Source organism: Myripristis murdjan, chromosome 11, assembly GCF_902150065.1.
Source record: "Myripristis murdjan chromosome 11, fMyrMur1.1, whole genome shotgun sequence".
In the NCBI taxonomy this organism is placed as follows: Eukaryota; Metazoa; Chordata; class Actinopteri; order Holocentriformes; family Holocentridae; genus Myripristis; species Myripristis murdjan.
In genome coordinates, this window is record NC_043990.1 from 10,094,520 (window position 1) to 10,114,665 (window position 20,146).

Below are 20,146 nucleotides of genomic sequence, written 5' to 3' on the forward strand. Positions count from 1 at the left end.
CCCTAATCAGAGAGTCGAGCACCGGGGCAAGGGCAGTGGTCAAATAAAGTGTCTGTGACTCTGACATGACCTCTCAGGTTAGCCATCATCAGGAAGCGTCTTGGTGGGAAGGACTCGATCAGACTCACAGCCGGTCAGGAACTATCAGGGTTTAGCTGTAAATGCATGATATTTCAGTAATGTTATCGATAAATGAATGAATAAGTAACAAATGTGCATGGGTTTGTTTGGGACTCTTGAAAACAAGATAAGTTATCTTAAGTGATTTATCCTGATATAATAAAATTTCTGGCATAATTTCTGGCCTTTCTGGCTAAATAAAACCAAACTCTAACCTAAAGAACAACAATAACAATAATAATAATGATCATAATAATAGCATGTGTATGTGTAGTGTTAGTGCATGTGTGTTTGTTTGTGTATGTGTGAGTGTGTGCGTGTGTGTGATATTCATTTATGAGCAAATTCAAATAAATCATATAAGTAGAATCAGAATGATTTTAAGTTATGAACTACAGAAAGTGCAAATGAATTAGTCTTGGTGACCTTGATTGATGTTGGCAGAGAGACGTACACACACATGGAAAAACGTGTGTGTACGTGCTCTGTGTTTTTAACGTGAAAGGTGCACTGGGGCACTTTGTTGTGTGAAATGTACTCAAAATGAAATAAACTGAAAATACAAGTAATGAGAAATAATGGACATCAGATGGTAAATATCAGCCTGTTGATATACACTAAACTTTCTATACCTTTTCACATCCATGAAAAAACACCTCAGTGATCCCGAGTGATGATTTGCACTTTTAATGACAGTGACGACGGTGCTGAGTCACACAGAGGAAGAACTGCCAACGAGAATTGGACTCTCCCATTATATTGAACACAAACACAATAAAACGTCCTCTGTCCCAGAAAACTCAAACCTCCTGTTCACCTTCCTCATTCCTATGATCACAATCAATTAGAGGTTTTCCATATAAAGAGAGAGTGTTTGCATATTTGGATTGGGATGTCATGCCAATACCCAAACAATACCCCACTGATAAAACTGAGAGGGCTATTATTAGTGGATAATGTGAAATGTCCACTGACTCAGCTATTCCCATTATCACATAAAATTACTGTATTGCACAAAGTTAACAGAATCAATTTTTGTTCTAAATTATTGTAACATTTTTGACACTGTGAAGTAGTTTTAATTTTGGGTAAAGTTATTTTAAACATCCTTGTAGCTTATGCATTTTGATCTTTTCCATGAGGATGCTATGTTTAAGTTTCTGTCATGTCAAAACAGAAACGACTTTGCACAATAGAAACAGTGTCTCTCTCGGTACTTTTTTGTGGGGGAAATGTTGCTTAAATCCTGTGTTCATGTGCCACAGACTGTTTTTTTAATGCTGTCACAGTGCAGGGGAAATTCAGAGTGCAGAATGAGAGCAGCTGCACCTGCATGGACATCAGTCAGGATGAGTTTATGGTTCAAGTGACACAGAAATGCTGCATCAACATGAGGCCAGGGATGTGACCTTCCTCTTTCCAACAAACTCATATTCCTCAGTATTCACAATTTCACGTTTCCTTGATAAACTTCCACTGAACGGTGTTGTTATCTGCAAAATAAAACCCAGCCAACCTAGTAAATTGCCTTTCAGCACATCAGTCTGTTGAGTCATATGCATCAAGCGCCTACATGATTATTTATAGGACGCACAAGCCCAGTCACTGCGCCCACAACACGTCATCTAACCAGATCTGACAGACAGGTGAATCATCTGAGCTGCATGTTTTATCTGGAAAGTGACATCACACCGCTGCCATAAGAATTAGAGCAGGCACAGCCAATCAAACACTCAGAAGCAGCAGTAAAAAAAAAAAAAAAAAAAAAAAACACAGAGAGAGCTGTCAGGCCATTAAACAGCTCAGGTACAGCACCAAGGGCTCCAGCTTCCTCAATATAGGGACCACACAACCAAGCAGATCTTTATTTTTTAATTATTTAATTATTTTATTTTTTTTATTATTTTTGAAATCTAAGTTGACCAGTATCAAAATCTATATTATATAATTACAAGAAAAATTAACATAAAGTTACCTCAAAAACTTGTGTGGGAAAAAAAATCCCCCCAAAATGAGAGAAAAAAGACAATTAAAGTGAATTTGGTCCAGAGGGAGGGTTTTATAAAATAAGTCCATGTTGTTAATCTTTTGGGCCTACATTTATCCATTAATGGTACAATAAAAGGGCCCCCAAATTATTTTATTTTATTTATTTATTTTTATTTATTCATTTATTTATTTGCTTATTACCTGGGCCCCCAGATATTTAGGAACAGCCCTGATCACAAAGTCTGCACACTGAAATCAATCTCGCTCCACATAATGCTCTTCACCAGAGAGATAAGTAAGAGGAAATACATTTTAATACACCTTGTGTTTTTCTTTTTGTTTTTGTTTTTGTTTTGTTTTTTTGTTTTGTTTTTTCCACTCTTAGTGGAGGGTTTTCCCGCCTCTATTTCTGGTAAATTACTGTACGAATTTACATATCAGCCAAAGAGCCATTTAAATAAAGAGGATTATAACCACTTCCTCTGTTCCTGTTTACTGAACAGGATGCAGAGCTCATCAGCAACCACCACGCCACTGGTGAACCTCTTCTTATTTTTTCTCATCCTGATGAAGATCCTAAGTTTAAGTCTGAGTCTGATCATTTTTACTGTGAGAGCAACAGTTCCTTACCTTTGTGGCCTCTGTGTTTTTTAAAGATTGCTCGGCCTTACCTCTGGAGTTTGGCCATCTGAGATCCACTAGTCTGTCAAATGAATCATCTATCCTTGTAATATTGTTCAAACTAACGTGAGTTTGTATGTTTCCTACCGACTGGGCTGCAAGCCAGTTACTGAAGAAACTTAAATTGACCCCATGAGCTATATCCGTATATTTACATGGTAAAATATTTCCTAGTTCCTCCCAGTTTATCAAATTGTTGGAACAGTGAGACAGTGAAGTACCTTTTGTTCTTTTTTCCCCATTCCTTTGACTTTAATTCTGACTTGTAAAGCAAAGATCTTCCTGGTAAATCAGTTTTGCCCTCGGTCTTGGGCTCATTCACTCGTTCAGTGTCCAATTTTCACATCTCCTTATCCAAAACTAAATCTTTCAAACCACAGCAAATGATTTCTGCAGGCATATTTAGGACTGCAACACTTGTTTTGTTTTGTTTGGCTCCAGTGTGCTCATAAAATACTCTCAGCCATGAACATAGCAGCTACATAAGAATAAATAATCAGGTTCATAAGGAGGACCATAAGTGGATGACCAGGCACTTTCGTCTGTTTTATTTCTAGTCTGAATAAACTTTAAAGGATCATTATATAAATATTACAGCAACATTTACAACAGGTAAAATGCTCAGAGCATGTACATTTCCAAAGAGCTATGAGAGATTTAAAAAGTCATCCATCACTTCCACCTTCAGATTCTGTAAAATTCAGACAGGTGGTGTGGTTGTCATAGTATTATCAGTTTGAAATTTTGTCCCTTAATTATATCGCCCCCTTCAGGCCAATCAGCGCAACATCTGTAATTCAAAAACACAGCACACAACAACAAGCTGTCAAAATCCCTATGAGTTTTGTCCAAACCAGACCGGTGCTGTCTGATATGTCACACTGAGTTATAAATGTAGACCTTTAACTATAGCGCCCCCTTTAGGACAGAGTCATTTCTCTGAAATATCAAAACAGTGCCACGACACATCATCCCCTTTAAGATCAGGCATGTATCACATTTGAACATGATCATTTTGAGCTTTAATCAGCCACTCCACTGTATCATCAATCACTGTAATATTTTTAAATTCCTGGACAGATGCCAGAACAGTGATGTCTATCAGATTTCTATTAAAACTTAAAACCCCTTCAGTTTTGTGAATGCCGGGCTGCAGTGTGGAGCTGCATCATCGCTCCAGTCCAGTGGTTTATCATTATCTGCATGCAGGAGTCAACCTTGTGAAGTGTTCTCTCTTTTAGAGCGCCCCCACCAGGCCGACCAGTGCCTGTGACACAGTGTGAGGATGCATCACCTTTGTCAGCACTGATAAAAATCACATCAGTAGCATAACGCAGTGTTTGTTAACCGGAGGGGCTTCCAGTGGCTCTACAAAACAAATGGATGGATGACTAGAAGGGAAACTCATCGCAGGCTTACACTGCAGACACAAAAACACCACATCTAACACAACATGCAGACCAACTCACAAAAAAATCATTATACAATTTATGCACTATTCGCTAGGACTGGGGGATATGGACAAAATCAAATATCACAATATCTTTAACCAAATACCTCAATGTCAATATTGTGACGACATTGTATGGATGACTGTTGGTGCTTTCAAAAGATATTTACAAACAAAAGATTTCTGATAAACAATGTTGATATGACAACCAAGCAGGAAGAGACAAATAATAAAACAGCTACAACAGAATAATGAGTTCAGGGATTTTTTTTTTTTTTTTTACTGTGATGCAGCCTTTAGAGCCAGGAAAAGACATCACTTTTGCCTTATGATATTACAAAATCTGCAACAACAGACGATATATCGGTTTCATATCATGATATCGATAAGATACAGATGTATCGCCCTTCTATTAACAGAGGCATCCTGATCCAAATCAGATAAACACCAGCCCACCAAGTAAATCATACATTCATACCATAAAATAAATAAATAAATAAAGAAGAAGAATGCTAATAATAACAACAACAATACTACTCATAATAATAGCATGTGTATGTGTGTGCAGATGTGTATGTCTGTGTGTGTGTGTGTGTGTGTGAGAGAGAGAGAGAGAGGTATTCATGAACAAGCAAATTCAAATGAACAAAAATAAATGATAGAGGTAGTAAAGTGATTTGAAATTATGAACAACCAAAAATGCACATTAATTTGTCTTGATGACCTTGATGTTGGCAGCTTCATGATGATGAAGATGATGATGATAATATGATAAAGTGGTAATAATGGTAATAATAATAATGCTAGTAATAATAATTATTATTCTTTTTGGTATGAAAGAAGGAGTAGCTGCATTAATTATACCGTGGCGTCACAGGGTCCACGGTTTAATTAAAGTCAGTTTGCGCAGCGGACTTATATTTATTGTATTTATTTATTTATTTATTTATTTATTATATTTTCCAAAAGCCCAAAAAAAAAAATCATCTTCCCAGCTACAGTTCACAAAGCGGCCTGCGTGGTGCTACCTGTTGTGTGTGAGTGTGTATGTGAGTATGTGTGTATGTGTGTGTGAGCGGCGGAGCCTGTGGCGCAGCGCCGCTCCGCTCACATGACGCCCCGCACTACCCAGCATTCTGCGGGCCACGGCGCACCGCGCAGCGCACATGAAGGAGGAGGATGTTCACCGGGGAGCGGAGTTCAACCAGCGACGGGGCTCACACAGACCCGCAGGCTGACGGTAATGTCCGGCGTGTGTGTGTGTGTGTGTGTGTGTGTGTGTGTGTGTGTGTGTGTGTGTGTGTGTGTCGTGCTGGCCCAGCGTGGGTGTGAATGGCAGAGAGAGAGGTGACAGACACGGAGCGCTGCTTGTTCCTGCTCTGTTTTCACTGAGAGAGAGAGAGAGAGAGAGAGAGAGAGAGAGAGAGAGAGAGAGAGAGAGAGAGAGAGAGAGAGAGAGAGAGAGAGAGAGAGAGAGAGAGAGAGAGAGAGAGAGAGAAGGAAGGAAAGTGACACACAACTTGATCTGCGTGTTTCCATTGTGCCGAAGCTGTTGTGTTTCCTGTCTTATTTTGACAGTCAAGTTTCAAGCCGTAAACCCTGAACCCTGTGTAGCCGGCGACAACATTCAAACAAAACGTCGCCACAAAGCGCGTCTCAAGTGTGAGGAGCGAGTCGTTTGAAGCGTATGGGAAGCCGATATCGCCGCTGAAAGCTGATATTGTATGGAGACAGTGGACAGTGGGGAGCCTGGTGCCAGTTTTGCGTCATGCGTCAGCTGTTTTGGTTAAACGGCTCCATGTAAGACAGCTGGAAATATATAGTTTGCATGTCAAGTGCTCTATTAGTGGGCGGAACCCAAATGAAAAAAAGACGAACAGAAACTGAAACACGAATTGAAGAAGTCCACGCTCATTCCCAGGACACTGAAGTTGAGTTATTTAATTGTACACAAGTGTATACAGAGTTAATAGGTCTAAATTGCACCTGTATGTGTAAATCAATGGACTTTTTCTTTTCACAACAAAAGGGAGGCAGTGTCAAGTAGGCTGTGCAGTGTCCCAGGACCTCCTCCCACCCTCCAGAATAATTGATGAAGACAGTCAGATAATCCAGAGGTGGCTGATGTGATCACTTTTATCGCCCCATCTGTGGTGCAAAGTGCTTCTCAGCTGCATCTTAAGACGCAGCCACCGAGAAATTCATCTCCTCTGGTGCGGTTTCATGGAATAAAGTTTATCAGATGGTGCCTGTGGTCTGATGCACGTCTCAGTGATTAATCCAGATGCAGCCAAATGATTATACAATGAATAAAATGAAAGAAGATGCCATCGATAAAGCCAGAAACTTTACATGTTGAGAGATTTAGAAAAGGAAAAAATAAATCAAGGAGGCGTCAGAGTTGTGGTAAAGCTAACAGTGTTTACGAACATTGCCGTAACTAGGACACTGTCCTGATTTCACTCTCTGCCCCGGGCCGTCTGCATGAACTGCTGCCTCAGCTTCTGTTGATTACATAGAGATTTTCCACGCTCATGTTTACCTACCCAGCCAGTCTGTTAGGCTTTATAACAAAAGATAACAAAGGGAAGAGAGGAGAAGCAGAAGTGGTGACTCCAGCTTCTCTGGTGAGGTTGTTTAGGCAGACAAGGGGTTAACGCCAACACTCTGAAACAATCTCTCCTTCCCTCTGTGACGTGGAAACCCACACCCAGAATATGACATCATTCCCAAAAGCTGGAAAACCCAGGACAGGGGAACTAACGGCTCATAAACCTAACCGTGAACTTCACCCAAAGTACAGTCAGTGCTGGTTTCTAACTTTTATTTTCACAAGTTTCGCAGTAATATGGACTTTTTTGTGCTGTTTGTTTATAAAAACTTGTTGTGAGGTCTGTTGTGGGCTTGGGTTTCACCAGCCATGACTGAGCCACTTCACCAACAGCAGATTTCCAGTAAAATGTCCCAAATGGCCTCCACTTTCCCTCGCTTTCGTCCTTTTTCATCTCTATCAAGTGACAAAAGAGAACAAAAGAGGAGCAGTGTGTTGTATTTTTCTCTTAATCTTGATGGATGTCGAGACCCGGCTCCAAGGAAGGACAAAGCCTGGAGCCCACACATGACTCTTTAAAGTAAAATGAAGAAAACTCATTTAAGTATGCAGTCACTTTGTCATTATTATGTGAACACGTTCAGGTGTAAGGAAACAAAAATTAAGAAGCAAAAGTCCAACCAAACTGTACTTGATTATAATCAGAAGGCTCTGCTGTTCTCTCAAGGTGCACTGCAGGAGTTTAGTCATATTTCTTTGGCAGTCATTTCGTTTTTAGAAGCTCCTGAACAGGTAATGGGCTGTTTCTGTCACTTTTACACGATGTGTTTGTGTTTTTACGGCCATGAGCGAGGTCTCCACTGGCTGACATCACTGCAGTCAGCTGGCCTTCCAGGGTCGACACACACACCAGCCTAGTTTCACAGTGCTGTCCTGTGGCTTCAACCCTTGACCAAACAGATAACAGGATTATATGGCAGAAGCTGTGAGGCTGGCTTTAGGCGATAAGGTCATAATGATTTGTGTGTTTGCACTTAGGTTGATGTCCATTTCGTGAGGGAATGTCACGTGTTTGTTGTGTCTGAGCCGAGTTCAGTGCAGATGCCGGGATGTTAGAGGCTTGTCGAGGTTTAACAGGATATATGTGTCGTGTCTTTCTCTTTTCTTGCCTCAGCCATGGATTACAAGGTTGTGTTCGCAGCCTTGGACACCGTGTGTGAAGACATCGCCTCTGCTCTGTGTGGGCCTCCTGACTTGCCGTACGGTGATGTTGCCGAGCGCTTGGTCACATCCATGAGGCAGATCCAGGAGCACGGCCGCGCTCTGGAGCCTGTGGTCGGCAGCTTCACCGCAGTTTACCACCATTATGATTTTGACGCACAAACGCCTGGGAATGGATACCGCACCTTGGTCAAGGTATTACACTCCCCACTTAGTCTTGTTTCTGTAAAATGTCAATACTGTGTACAGAGGAAGGGATAGATGCTTGTTAGACTAAACAGGGGCCGCATTCAGGCTTTATCAAGCACATTTAAATCACAATGAAATATATAAATCATTTTTTCAGCTTGGTAGTTAATTTTCCAAACCAAAATATTCACCTATTTAACAAAAAATGCCAAAGAATTCGAGTTTTAAAATATGAAAATTCCATCACTTATACATATTGGAAAGCAGTAGGCGTGAACAAATTTTCAATTAATAAAATCATCTCACATTTGAATAATTAAACCCACCCCATCATATAAAACTGCCTTTCTCTCCCTCACTGATCTCCCCGTGTTTTAGTTTAGTTTTTAGTTTTTATTTCAGCTAACTAAAATGTTCTGTCAAACCTAGTGTTAGTTTTCAGTTTAGTTTTAGTACACTATAACAACACATTTCCTCCATTTGTGCTGGAAAAAAGGGGTGCATATCTTGTTTTGTGCCATAAAGTAAACCAGATTTTTTCTTTCTTTCTTTCTTTCTTTCTTTCTTTCTTTCTTCCTTCCTTCCCTCTCTGCTGTAAACCAGGTCTTGCTCTCCTGTCTTTTGCACATCATCCACAAGGGCCGCTACATCGCCTCCAACTGCCACGGTGCCTTCTTCAGGGCCGACCACAACGCCGCTGAGATGGAGGCGTACTGCAGCGCGCTGTGCCAGCTGCGAGCCCTGCTCTACCTCGCCCAGCGGCTCATCAACGACAACGACTACGGCCAGCTGTACTCCCTGCAGGACGGGGACCTGAGCCGCAGTTTCGTGCAGGAGTACAGCTCCATGCACAAAGCCTGTTTCTACGGACGCTGCCTGGGCTTTCAGGTCGGTCGAGAGCCCTGAGACACATCTATTAACACTTCACTGAATTATGTCACTGAGATGTGATTCAAATAAGTTATTTCAAGTTGTATATTACTGCACATTTGCACTGATTTCCTGATTTGATTTAATTCCAGTTGCAATTTTCAAAAGTCCCAATTCAATTCCATAAAGATTTCAATTTGGTTCCTTGTCAATTCTGTTAAAAATATTTCAGTTACAATACCAGTTTCTCAGCTTTCCTGTAGCTTTGTATTTGGGCAGCTCCTTTTTCCCATCATGGCTTTTAAATCCTAAAAAGCCGTGATGATGATGGTGGTCCCTCTGTGGCTTGTTCATTCATGTAAAACATTTATTTTGGTCATCTGAGTTTCCGTAGGCTTGACATCTGCAGGACAGGAGGCACGCTACAAATAACATTTTGCAAAAAAATTCACACATCGACTGATTCAAACATTGATCTGGAGATTTTAAGAATGAATGAAATTTGTGATTAACTGGAAAATCTCAGTTTTTACTTTAATACTGTATATTACAGTTCCTCTGTCATCCAATCACAACATGTGGTCCTGAACAAATGTAAAATATAGAATATCCAATATAGTGTTTATAGAATTTGGCAACCAAGATTTCACATTACCAACACTCAAAAAATGTGAAAAAGTTGTCTTCACTTGTTTAAAATGTTGTTCTTACTCTCATCATTTCTTTTGATAGTTCTTGCCAACCCTGCGTCCATTTCTCCAGACTGTCGTCATAAGCATGGTTTCATACGGAGAGAGCTATGGCAAACAGCAGTCTGGGATGGGTGGGTCTTAATTTTTTGTCTTGATTTTGTTTTATTGAGCGAACTAAAATTCTTGAGTCATGTTTGTTCTGAAAATCTCCCTCCTGTCTTCTCCTTCTCCCTCGTCTTCTCCCTCTCCTTCTTCTTCTTCTTCTTTGTCTCCTCCTTCTTCTTTTTCTTCCAGGCAAGGCGGCCCTTTCACTCCTCACATCAGGGAAGTACGTCATTGATCCAGAGTTGAGGGGGGATGAGTTTGAGCGCATAACCCAGAACCTGGACCTGCAGTTTTGGAAGTCTTTCTGGAACCTCACAGAGTCGGGCCTTATAACAGTAGGCAGGGGCAAACACTGATCCCATTGCTCTCTTATTATGTGATAAAAACTTCCCAGTCTGTTCCTGAGATCTACATATTTTTCCCACTACTAATTTCCTGGCGTTTCTCCTCTTCCCCTCCCAGGGCTTGAACAGAATAGCCTCTAACCCGGTTCAGGTGAACCTCACCCTGACTGTGCCTCCTGTGCCGCTACGCCTCCCTCTGGCCTCAGACCCCAACCTCTCTGCCTCCGTGTCTCCTCCTCTGGCCCACTGGGGCCCGGGGCCAGTCCACATGCGTCTGATCTCACACCGGCTCAGAGAGGGACAGGTGAGGCTCCGCGGGTTAGGCAGTTGATGATGAGAAACACACAAAAATGGCAGAAAACAAACACACTGCAAAATCTTACCAAGATTATTTGTCTTATTTCAAGTCAAAAATGTCTTATTTCTAGTCAAAATATCTCATTACACTTAAAATAAGACATAATCACCTCAGAAGTAAATTGTTTTTAGACAATTTTCACTTGAAACAAGTGAAAATTTGCTTGTTTCATTGGCAAAATTTGCCAGTGGAAAAAGTGGAAAATCACTTGCAATAAGTGAAAATTAGCTAGAAACAAGAAACAAATTTTGCCAATGAAACAAGCAAATTTTCACTTGAAACAAGAGACAATTGTCTGAAAACAAGTTACTTATTTTAAGTTATTTTAATTGTAATGAGATATTTTGACTAGGAATAAGACATTTTTGACTTGAAATAAGACAAATAATCTTGGTAAGATTTTGAGTTTTTGCAGTGTAACCAGCCATGAGAAATCACTGGAATCACTGGGAGCTATTTATCCAAACTTTGATCACACTAAAAACACATTCCTCTCTTTTTTTTTAAATCTCGACTCCTGTTTACAGTCTGGTGAGTGTCAGATATTTATACGTGAACTTATTACATTATTACTTAATGTTTTGCTTCTCAGGACAGTGAGGAGCTGCAGTCCTTCTCTCGGACCGATCCTCCACCCATCTCTCTCTCCATCGCCCCCTGGGCTCAGAGAGGCCCTCTCTCCCCCTGGCTGCTCATCCACTTCCACGGCGGCGGCTTTGTGGCCCAGACCTCCAAATCCCACGAGGTGCACTTGAGTAGAATAAAGATAATGACGTCAATAGTTGTTGAATCTTTAGTAGGTGTTTGCAGCTTCTGTCATAGTATTGATGCCACTACTGTACTATTAATATACAGTACTAATGGAAAACAGCAATCTGTAGTAAAGTAATTTTATCTACAATAGTCAAATGACCGGAATCAGTGAGGAACAAATGTAAAATAGCAGTAATAGCAGAAAAAATGGCAATGAAACAACAATTTCCTGCATTTCTTATTTTTGAGTTCATGCAATATGTACACCACGCTTTTTTGACAACTTGCATTTTTTTTGCCTCTCACATATTTTATTCCATTTTCCATCCACCGTCTCCTACACCAGAATTACCTCAGGAGCTGGTCGAAGGTTTTGAGTGTCCCTATCCTGTCTGTGGACTACTCTCTGTCACCCGAGGCTCCGTTTCCCAGAGCGCTGGAGGAGTGTTTCTACGCCTACTGCTGGGCCCTGAAAAACTGTCATCTGCTGGGTCAGTGCACAGCGCCACACACCGACAGAGACACAGCACAGGACTGTAGCGGCACATTACACAGAATCTATTTAACATATTTCAACAGTTTCATCTGTGAATCCATCATCATTTGAGAAACATAAACTAAATATAAATGAAACTTTAACGAGCCCTGTGTGGACAACAGAAGTAAAAGGATTCAGCCGCAGAATATAAATCACATTATAAACACAGAGAGGAATAAAATAAGCAGGAAAGCAGTATTGATTACAAATTTGGTTTAAGCGTATGCTGTATAAACATAGCAACTATTACATAAGAGAGCAGAAAATATCACATCTAATACAGTATAAAGTAGTGGAACCAGTATAAACGAGTAGAATATACCAATGAGGGAGATATTTGAATTGTATTTCAAGTGTCATGGCGTTTAAACATGTGCCACTAAAACTAAACATCTCAACACATACTCTATATCTACTACACAGATGTGGATAGTATGTGTACAGGATTAGTCTTTTGGATATGCACATTGCTATTTGCCGCTTTTGACAGAGCTTCAGGGCGGAGGGATCCGACATGCAGAAATACAGCAGTGTGCAAAACACATGTGCATCGTTTATCTGTTCACAGTATTGGCATATTATCAGAACTTGGCACAGGAGAAGTCATATGTGCTGTTTCAGCTGCAGGGAACATGCAGAGATATGCAGAGACAGAGGACAGCGTAGCACTGACTCTGCCAGGGTTATAGGTGTTCACAGTAGTCGAGTTGTAAAAAAAAATTCAGGGGGGATGGTCAATTTTTTTCACTTGATGAAAACTGAGGATGGCAGTTTTACAGGTGGGATGATTTTGACCGTTTTTATTTCAGGGGGATGCCATCCACCCTCATCCCCCCTCAACTCGAGTACTGGGTGTTCAGGGTAAAAATGTCCACCAAACATGTTTCTGAGTTCCTATTAGTAGGGGTGCAGTGGTTCAATAAACCCATGGTGTGGGTTGTAATGTATTTTTTGGGTCACAATTTCGATTTTGGCTTGTTTTGTATTTCATGGAGAAAAAAAAAACACTATTTCCCGTGTTCTCTGTATTTTGTCTTATTGGCAAAAATAACTATTTTCATTCAGAGATTTGGGGATAACAGTATAAAATCAACAAATATTCTTTCACCTGGGAAAATGCTACTTAGACTGTTTAAAACAAACATAAAAATACTTAATACGCTCATGGTCAGGTAACTCTTTTTGTCCTGGAGGTCCAACCATCAGTGGTGAGAACTGTATTGAACACTTCAGGTTTTTTTGGGGGGGGTTCAGTTTTACACCCCTACCTGTCAGTGGGGTTGGTAGCACTCATTTACCCCCTGAAGGATTTTGTCTTTTGTGTTTTAGGCTCCACGGCAGAGCGAGTTTGTCTGGCGGGGGACAGCGCCGGGGGAAATCTCTGCATCACCGTATCGATGAAGGCGATAGCCAGCGGCATCCGAGTCCCCGATGGCATCATGGCCGCCTACCCCGCCACCTTGCTCACCACTGACGCCTCGCCCTCCCGCCTGCTCACGCTCATTGACCCGCTGTTACCTCTGGGTGTGCTCGCCAAGTGCCTGAATGCCTATGCAGGTATGTGGGCCTCGAGTGTGTACGTATATATGTGTGTGTGTGTATGCTGTTTCACGCCTCATTTAAAACCAAGCACCTTGTGGCTCCACCGGCACAGAGAGCAGAACGTCACAGGGCTGCAGTCCAGATAGCACGCGAGGAAGGAAATATGCCAAGAATCCATCCATGTACATGCAAATCCGGGTCAAGCTGTGGTCTGACTTGGCTCGTTTTGACGGTGGCGTGGTGGCTGGTTTGCAAACAGGTTTCTCTGGTCAGTGTGATATCATTCACTGCCTTTGTAAACAGTGAGTTACACACAGCACACTGTGAGGCGGCCAGCAGAGCCACACTGAACAAACACAGGACAAACACTTCAGCTGGGTGCCAGTGTGTTCAGGCTCGCAGTGAACACACCGTTTAGTTTGGTAAAACATGAAAGATTCCTGACAATAGGAATAGAAAGAGTCATTTTGAGTAAATAAACCTTTTGAATAAACCCGTTTGAATTATGGCGGCACCTAGTGGCCCTGCAGACTCCTACCATGAGTCACGGTGGAAACCTCCGTCTTGCAACCAGAAAATCATTTCTGTTCAGTTCAGCTGCTGGAACCCTGCTGGAGCTGTGTGTGCGTGTGTTGGTGGAGCCGAAAAATTGATTTACTAAATGGATTATACTCACTTGGCACTTATTACCGTTATAAATGATAACTGATGAATGCCGCTGTTGTGTAAAAGCAATATCTCGCTCGAGGTCATGCTCTTGTCCTGAGCACGGTTGTTATTTGTGGCAAACTGATTCTGGCAAGAGTCAAAAGAGTCAAACTGTACATACATTTTTAATTCTCATATTTGTGGAGATTTTAAAGGAGGATGTCAGAATCCTAGCCGTGCTTATATACAGCACTCCCTCTGCTGTGATATTCCTTAAATGAAATGAGTCACAGTATCACATGTAAACATCAGCATCATGTTCTTTCTTCCTTCCTATTTCCTTTCCTCTTCTGATTTTTTTTCCCTGTCCTCACACCATCTCATCGTTCCAGGCGCAGAGTCTCAGACGGTGCAGCCTGAAATGGGGCCCACCAACCTGAGCGCCCTGGGCCGAGACACGGCCCTGCTGCTCAGCGACCTCACCCAGGGCGCCGCCAACTGGATCCAGTCGTTTCTGGGTCCCACGCGGAATTCAATTGGAGGCCGCTCACAGAGAAGCTCCTCGGGCGGCGAGACCCGCAGGACGTTCTCCTGCACCTCCGCAACAAGCTGCAGAGATCCCATGGATTACCCAGAGGGCTTTGAGCCCCTGCGCTCCGAGTGCCTGGCTTTTGTTCACCCAACTTCCTGCCCCATTATCAAGAACCCGTTTGTGTCGCCCCTGCTGGCTCCAAATAACCTGCTGAGAGGCCTGCCGCCCGTACACATCGTGGTGAGAGGCGGGGAATGGGAGTGAGGAAGTCAGTGGGTGAAGGAGTTAATGTTTATTAGACAGGGTTTAATTCAAAACCTGATCTACATCCCAAAGACAATTCAATCACTAATTTATTTCCTCACCATGATTTGCCCTGCTGTGAAAAGCTTGAGTCAAAACCAACCAAAACAATACAATGTGGTGAAAAGAAATTAAATGTGCAATAATAGGATTTTAATTGAGCCATAGCACAAAATGACCCTAATATGTCTGCCAGGGGTTGATCAGTAACCAATAAACCAGTGATTATTTCACCAGGTGCTGAGCCTGGGTTTTCTAGCCATTTTTAGGATTCACCAATACAACATTAAACTGAAAAGTGGGTGAGGCTACCCACAAACTGGGCCTGAACCCCTGGGCCACCGGGAGGTTGACCAGTGACCAATGAAGACATGATTATGGCAGATATATTTAAGTTTGCCTCCTTTTTAATCAAACATCCTGTGTAGAATTCAATGGGCAAACTTTGGAAAAAATATTTTAAAAGGCTTTGCTGATAATAAGCATGCCGGTCATATTCTACACAGGATGTTTATTGAAAAAGAAGACAAACGTAAATATATTTTCCATCGATCTAACCCTCTCCAAAGAGCACCTGATTCTCGTTTGCCTGTATATTCTTGTTTAAATAAGAAACGCTTGTGTTAACTCAGAAATTAATAAGTGGCCTATTCTTCTTACTTTCTGTGTCTTTTATTTTGGTAAAGCTTGAGTTTCACCTGCTCACTGTTTCGTGATTTTTCAGCGCTTGTCCTCTGATTTCCCTCCATGCGTTCACTCAGGCCTCTGCTCTGGACGCCTTGCTGGACGACTCGGTGATGTTTGCCAAGAAGCTGCGGGACATGGGCCAGCCCGTGAGTCTGACGGTGGTGGAGGACCTCCCGCACGGCTTCCTCAGCCTGTCCCAGCTCGCCAAGGAGACGGAGGTCGCCTCAAACATCTGTGTGGAGCAAATAAGAGAGATCTTCCAGCAGCAGGGCCCGCCCCCCGGTCCTCACAAGAGACCAAAGTTGGACAGGACTAATCACAAAACCGGCCCCTCTGGTTGATTTATCTCTCATCTTGGAAACATGTAGAGTTAAAAAAAAAAAATGTGTGAGATACATAAATTTAAATTAAGGAGAAACAGTGACAACAAAAATAAATGTGGAGGCAAAAGAAGGATATTGCACTTGGAGCTCATATTTTTGTGAAGAAAATATATTTTCTGCAGGCAAAGATTCGAGAGCCACTGTAACCATTCACTTTGTTGAAAAATTAACCAAAAATTCAAACATAACAAATTAGTCTAACATCACACTGAAAGATGAGAAAACAGGACTTAAAGGTATTTTTTCTAGTCAGATTTATATGTTTAATATCCAGGTCAAACTCACATTAAAGTATAGTTGTACCTTACCAGAAACTTCACACTGGATAACACAGAAGAGATTAAATAAATCACTAAACGAGCCTTTGCAATAATTTTTTGAACTACCATCTCACTCGTCGTGCCTTGAAATTACAGCCGTACTGTATAAAATTATATTTGTGTATGAAAAAAAAAAAACTTTGCCTACATTAACAGATTGTACAGGATCAAGGTCTACAGGGAAGATGTGGTGTAATGTGTTGGCGAGAAGCGTTTGGTCTGATGTCGCCTGATTTTTTTTTTTTTTCATGTTTACAGCATACAGCTATTGATAAGGTGGCCTTCACCTAATATTGACCAGCAGTGTGTGAGTGTGACTTGTTGTACTGTAAATGGAAATCCTAAACATGTAACGTGCACTGTAATATTTAAAGCCTGTATTAAAACCAAAAATATGAACATTGCTCAGCTGGAAACTGTGTGCTCATTTGAAGCTTTTGCACTTCCACTTATGTTGACATGCAAATAGAAAATGTACAAAATGTAAAGTTATGGCACACTTCAGGGACACTGTGTGTGTGTGTGTGTGTGTGTGTGTTTTAACATGTATTATGTGTAAACACTAGCAACGCCATGCTGAATTAGGTTTATTGTACAACATACTGCCGTTATTACTGTACACAAACTTTGTATGAGTAACAACTTGCCAGTAAAAAACACTTTGTTGGTTTTTGCATTGCTGACAAAGTAGGCACATCATATTTCAACCCCAGACAATCAATATGATCCAATCTAACAGGCAAATTACCACTGAATTTGAGTTTTTCTGCACAGCTTTAGATTTCCCATCCCTCATGCTGACACTGGCTGTTTGTACTATTTGCACCTGTGTCACTGATGTGGTTTCCCAGATATGATTTTTTTTTTTTTTTCTTTTTTGGACATTTTCCTGACACCAGTTCCCTCTTCCAAACCATCTTCTATTGGTTGTTCCTCGATATCAGCTGTCGGTGACGTCAGTGGGTTCGGGTTAAACAGCCAATTTAAATTAGAGGAGCTGAGCTTGACACCTTCCTGTCGGCAGACATCCAATCCAACAATGTTGTTCCCCATTTTCCTCGTGTTGGTGGCTACCAATGGTGAGTCTGAGATAAACTAAAGAAACTGATTCCAAATGGATGATAAGAAGTAGTTTTTCAAGATGCATCACAGGTACTAAGACCAAACTTAAACTTCACCTCTAAGGAAAGCAAAATTCAACAATCAATCAAAAATTGGAGCTACGTATGTTATTTGCTAGTTAATTTGACACATTTTAATTCCTCCAGTCTGTTCTTTGTGTTTTATTTTGTTCCTCTAACTCTCCTTTTTTCATTCGATGTCCCCTGCACAGTGGCTCTTGGTTATGATGACAGGATAGTTGGAGGGGAGGAGTGCAGGCCTCACTCCGTCCCCTGGCAGGTGTCGCTCAACAACGGCTGGCACTACTGTGGAGGAACACTGATCAGCGACCGCTGGGTTGTCAGCGCTGCACACTGCCTGAAGTGAGTCCCAGCCACATCACACCTGCAGCCACATGCTGGACTTCACAGGAACCAGCACGCTGCACGTGGTGCCCTGTGGGTCTGCAGGGATTACTGCTAATATGTAATTACCAAACTCATAGTCTCTCTGCTGCCTTGGCACTTCTTCCATCTCTCTCTCGCTCTCTCTCTCTCTCTCTCTCTCTCTCTCTCTCTCTCTCTCTCTCTCTCTCTTACTCACTCTCTGTCTGTCTTTCTGCATTTTGCCACAGAAATGAAGACATCGAGGTGCGTTTGGGTGAGCACCACATCAGATACAAGGACGGCCCTGAGCAGTTCATTGCTCCGGCTGCTATCATCCCCCATCCAGACTATGACCGTTACACCATCAACAATGACATCATGCTGATCAAACTTGCCGAGCCAGCAAAGTTTGATGAGTACGTCCAGCCCATCGCCCTGCCCAGCAGCTGTGCCTCGGCTGGCACACAGTGCCTGGTGTCTGGCTGGGGAGCCACCAAGAGCCCCTGTAAGTCTCTGCAGCAGGGATCGGTTAGAGGAAAGGAAAGGAAAGGAAAGGAAAGGAAAGGAAAGGAAAGGAAAGGAAAAAAGAATAAAAGAGGAAATAAGCCATATGTTTACCTGCTACCTGGCATGAAAATACCATTATGTATGTGGAAGTTTTTTTGATTTAATGATCAATACCGACAATTCAACAGTTACCCAGCATTATTATTCAACAAAAACAGATTTCTGACTTTAAAAACTTACTTTTGGGCTTGTGCTCTACAGTGCTAATAAACTAACTTACTCTTAAGCAAAAAAAAAAGAAGAAGAAGAAGACAAATAAGTATATATTCCAGTATTTAGCATGGACATTTCCTCTTCATGAGATGTGTTAATGGATCTGTGGGGTGGCGTGGGAGCAATCTGTCAGACACTTGGGAAAACCTCTAAAGCGCTGTTGCAGTTCCTACTGGCTGCCACTAGAGGCTGATAAATGCCCTGGATTACTTAATGACCCTTTAAAGGAAATTAAAGTACTGTGACTGTAGATGACGATGTAAAACAAACAGGACAAATGCGTCTCTAAAAAACACCTCTGCCCGTGTTTCCCTCCTCCAGTCGGCTGTCTGAAGTGTCTGCACTGCCTGGATCTGCCCGTCCTGTCCCAGGAGGACTGTGAGCGCTCCTACCCCAACAGGATCACCTCCTCCATGTTCTGCGCCGGCTTCCTGGAGGGAGGAAAGGACTCCTGCCAGGTACATGAAGACATAAACATGTATTAATGAGTATTAATTCACATGCTCCACATTGGTTTGCCTGTAGGAATTTCATTCTGGTAATTTAGTATCATCATGCCTTCTTAATAAAGCGTTATTTTATTTAATTTTGTTTCACTAGACAAAGTGTTTTCTCTGTCTTCATCAGGGAGATTCTGGTGGCCCTCTGGTGTGTAACGGGGAGCTGCAGGGTGTGGTGTCTTGGGGATGGGGCTGTGCTGAGGAAAACCGCCCTGGTGTCTATGCCAAGGTTGGTACACTCTCATTACACTTAACACAAAATTGACCCACTTTTGTGTAATAGCATAAAAAAACTGGAAATTTGGTTTTGTTATTAATATCCAGAAAACTGTCTGCAAATCTGTCTAGGTTTTGTTTTCAAGCAAGAAATATGTGAGGAAATTTTGCTTTGAATCCAGTAAATTTGAAAATGTGACACAGAACATTAGAATAGATTTTTTTTTTTTTTTTTTTTTTTAAATAAGTGAGTGAGTAAAAGTGAGTATTTCTGTGAGTGGGCCTTCAGCATCCCAGTGTATCGAGGTGGAATTTGTCAAATAAAACTTGCCTCTCCTTCTGAAATTATTTTTGATTTATCATTCACAGGTGTGCAAGTTCACCGACTGGATCCGCTCCACCATGGCCTCCCACTGAGCTCCAGGCTTTCTAAAACACACACTGCGTCTCCTGCTGCTAAACAGTTTATCTGACCAGCTCATGGTTTTATTTACTGGCTGTGGCTCAGTGGTTACGATTTCACAATAAAACATAACAGTGATAAACAAGTGCACACTGTGAGGTGTTTCTGTCCACATAAATCCTATTCCAGTCTCCATAATATAAAATATATCAGTACTGTCATAAAGAAAAACACCATTGTCTCTTAAGTTAATATGTAGGCTTACAATAACTTGATGTTTGAAATCCAGGAGCCCATGGGCAGTGTTTTTTTTTTTTTTTTTTTAGGTTTTATTTTAGCCTCTGAACAAAATTTGTCTTTATTTGTCTTTTTTTTTTTTTTTTTTTGCTGATTTTCAAAACATTTTTGAAAGTAATATATGGTATTAATTTAATTTATTAAATCATTTAATTATTTTTTACATTTTTGACGGTTGGTTTTCTTG

At 41.5% G+C, this 20,146-nt stretch overlaps 2 protein-coding genes across 2 annotated transcripts; both read left to right on the forward strand.

Moving 5' to 3' along the window:
• Positions 1–5,369: 5,369 nt before the first annotated feature.
• On the forward strand, positions 5,370–16,679 carry lipea (lipase, hormone-sensitive a). Its single transcript, XM_030063795.1, has 11 exons — positions 5,370–5,480; positions 7,966–8,207; positions 8,805–9,089; positions 9,804–9,894; positions 10,058–10,203; positions 10,331–10,516; positions 11,163–11,315; positions 11,670–11,814; positions 13,191–13,418; positions 14,444–14,823; positions 15,648–16,679. The coding sequence occupies exons 1-11, from the start codon at positions 5,420–5,422 to the stop codon at positions 15,912–15,914; spliced, it is 2,184 nt and encodes a 727-aa protein (XP_029919655.1). The 5' UTR covers positions 5,370–5,419; the 3' UTR covers positions 15,915–16,679.
• A 636-nt stretch (positions 16,680–17,315) lies between these two features.
• LOC115367270 (trypsin-2-like) lies at positions 17,316–19,710 on the forward strand. Its single transcript, XM_030062941.1, has 6 exons — positions 17,316–17,355; positions 17,610–17,760; positions 18,012–18,268; positions 18,865–19,001; positions 19,171–19,272; positions 19,629–19,710. The coding sequence occupies exons 1-6, from the start codon at positions 17,316–17,318 to the stop codon at positions 19,674–19,676; spliced, it is 735 nt and encodes a 244-aa protein (XP_029918801.1). The 3' UTR covers positions 19,677–19,710.
• Positions 19,711–20,146: the final 436 nt, after the last annotated feature.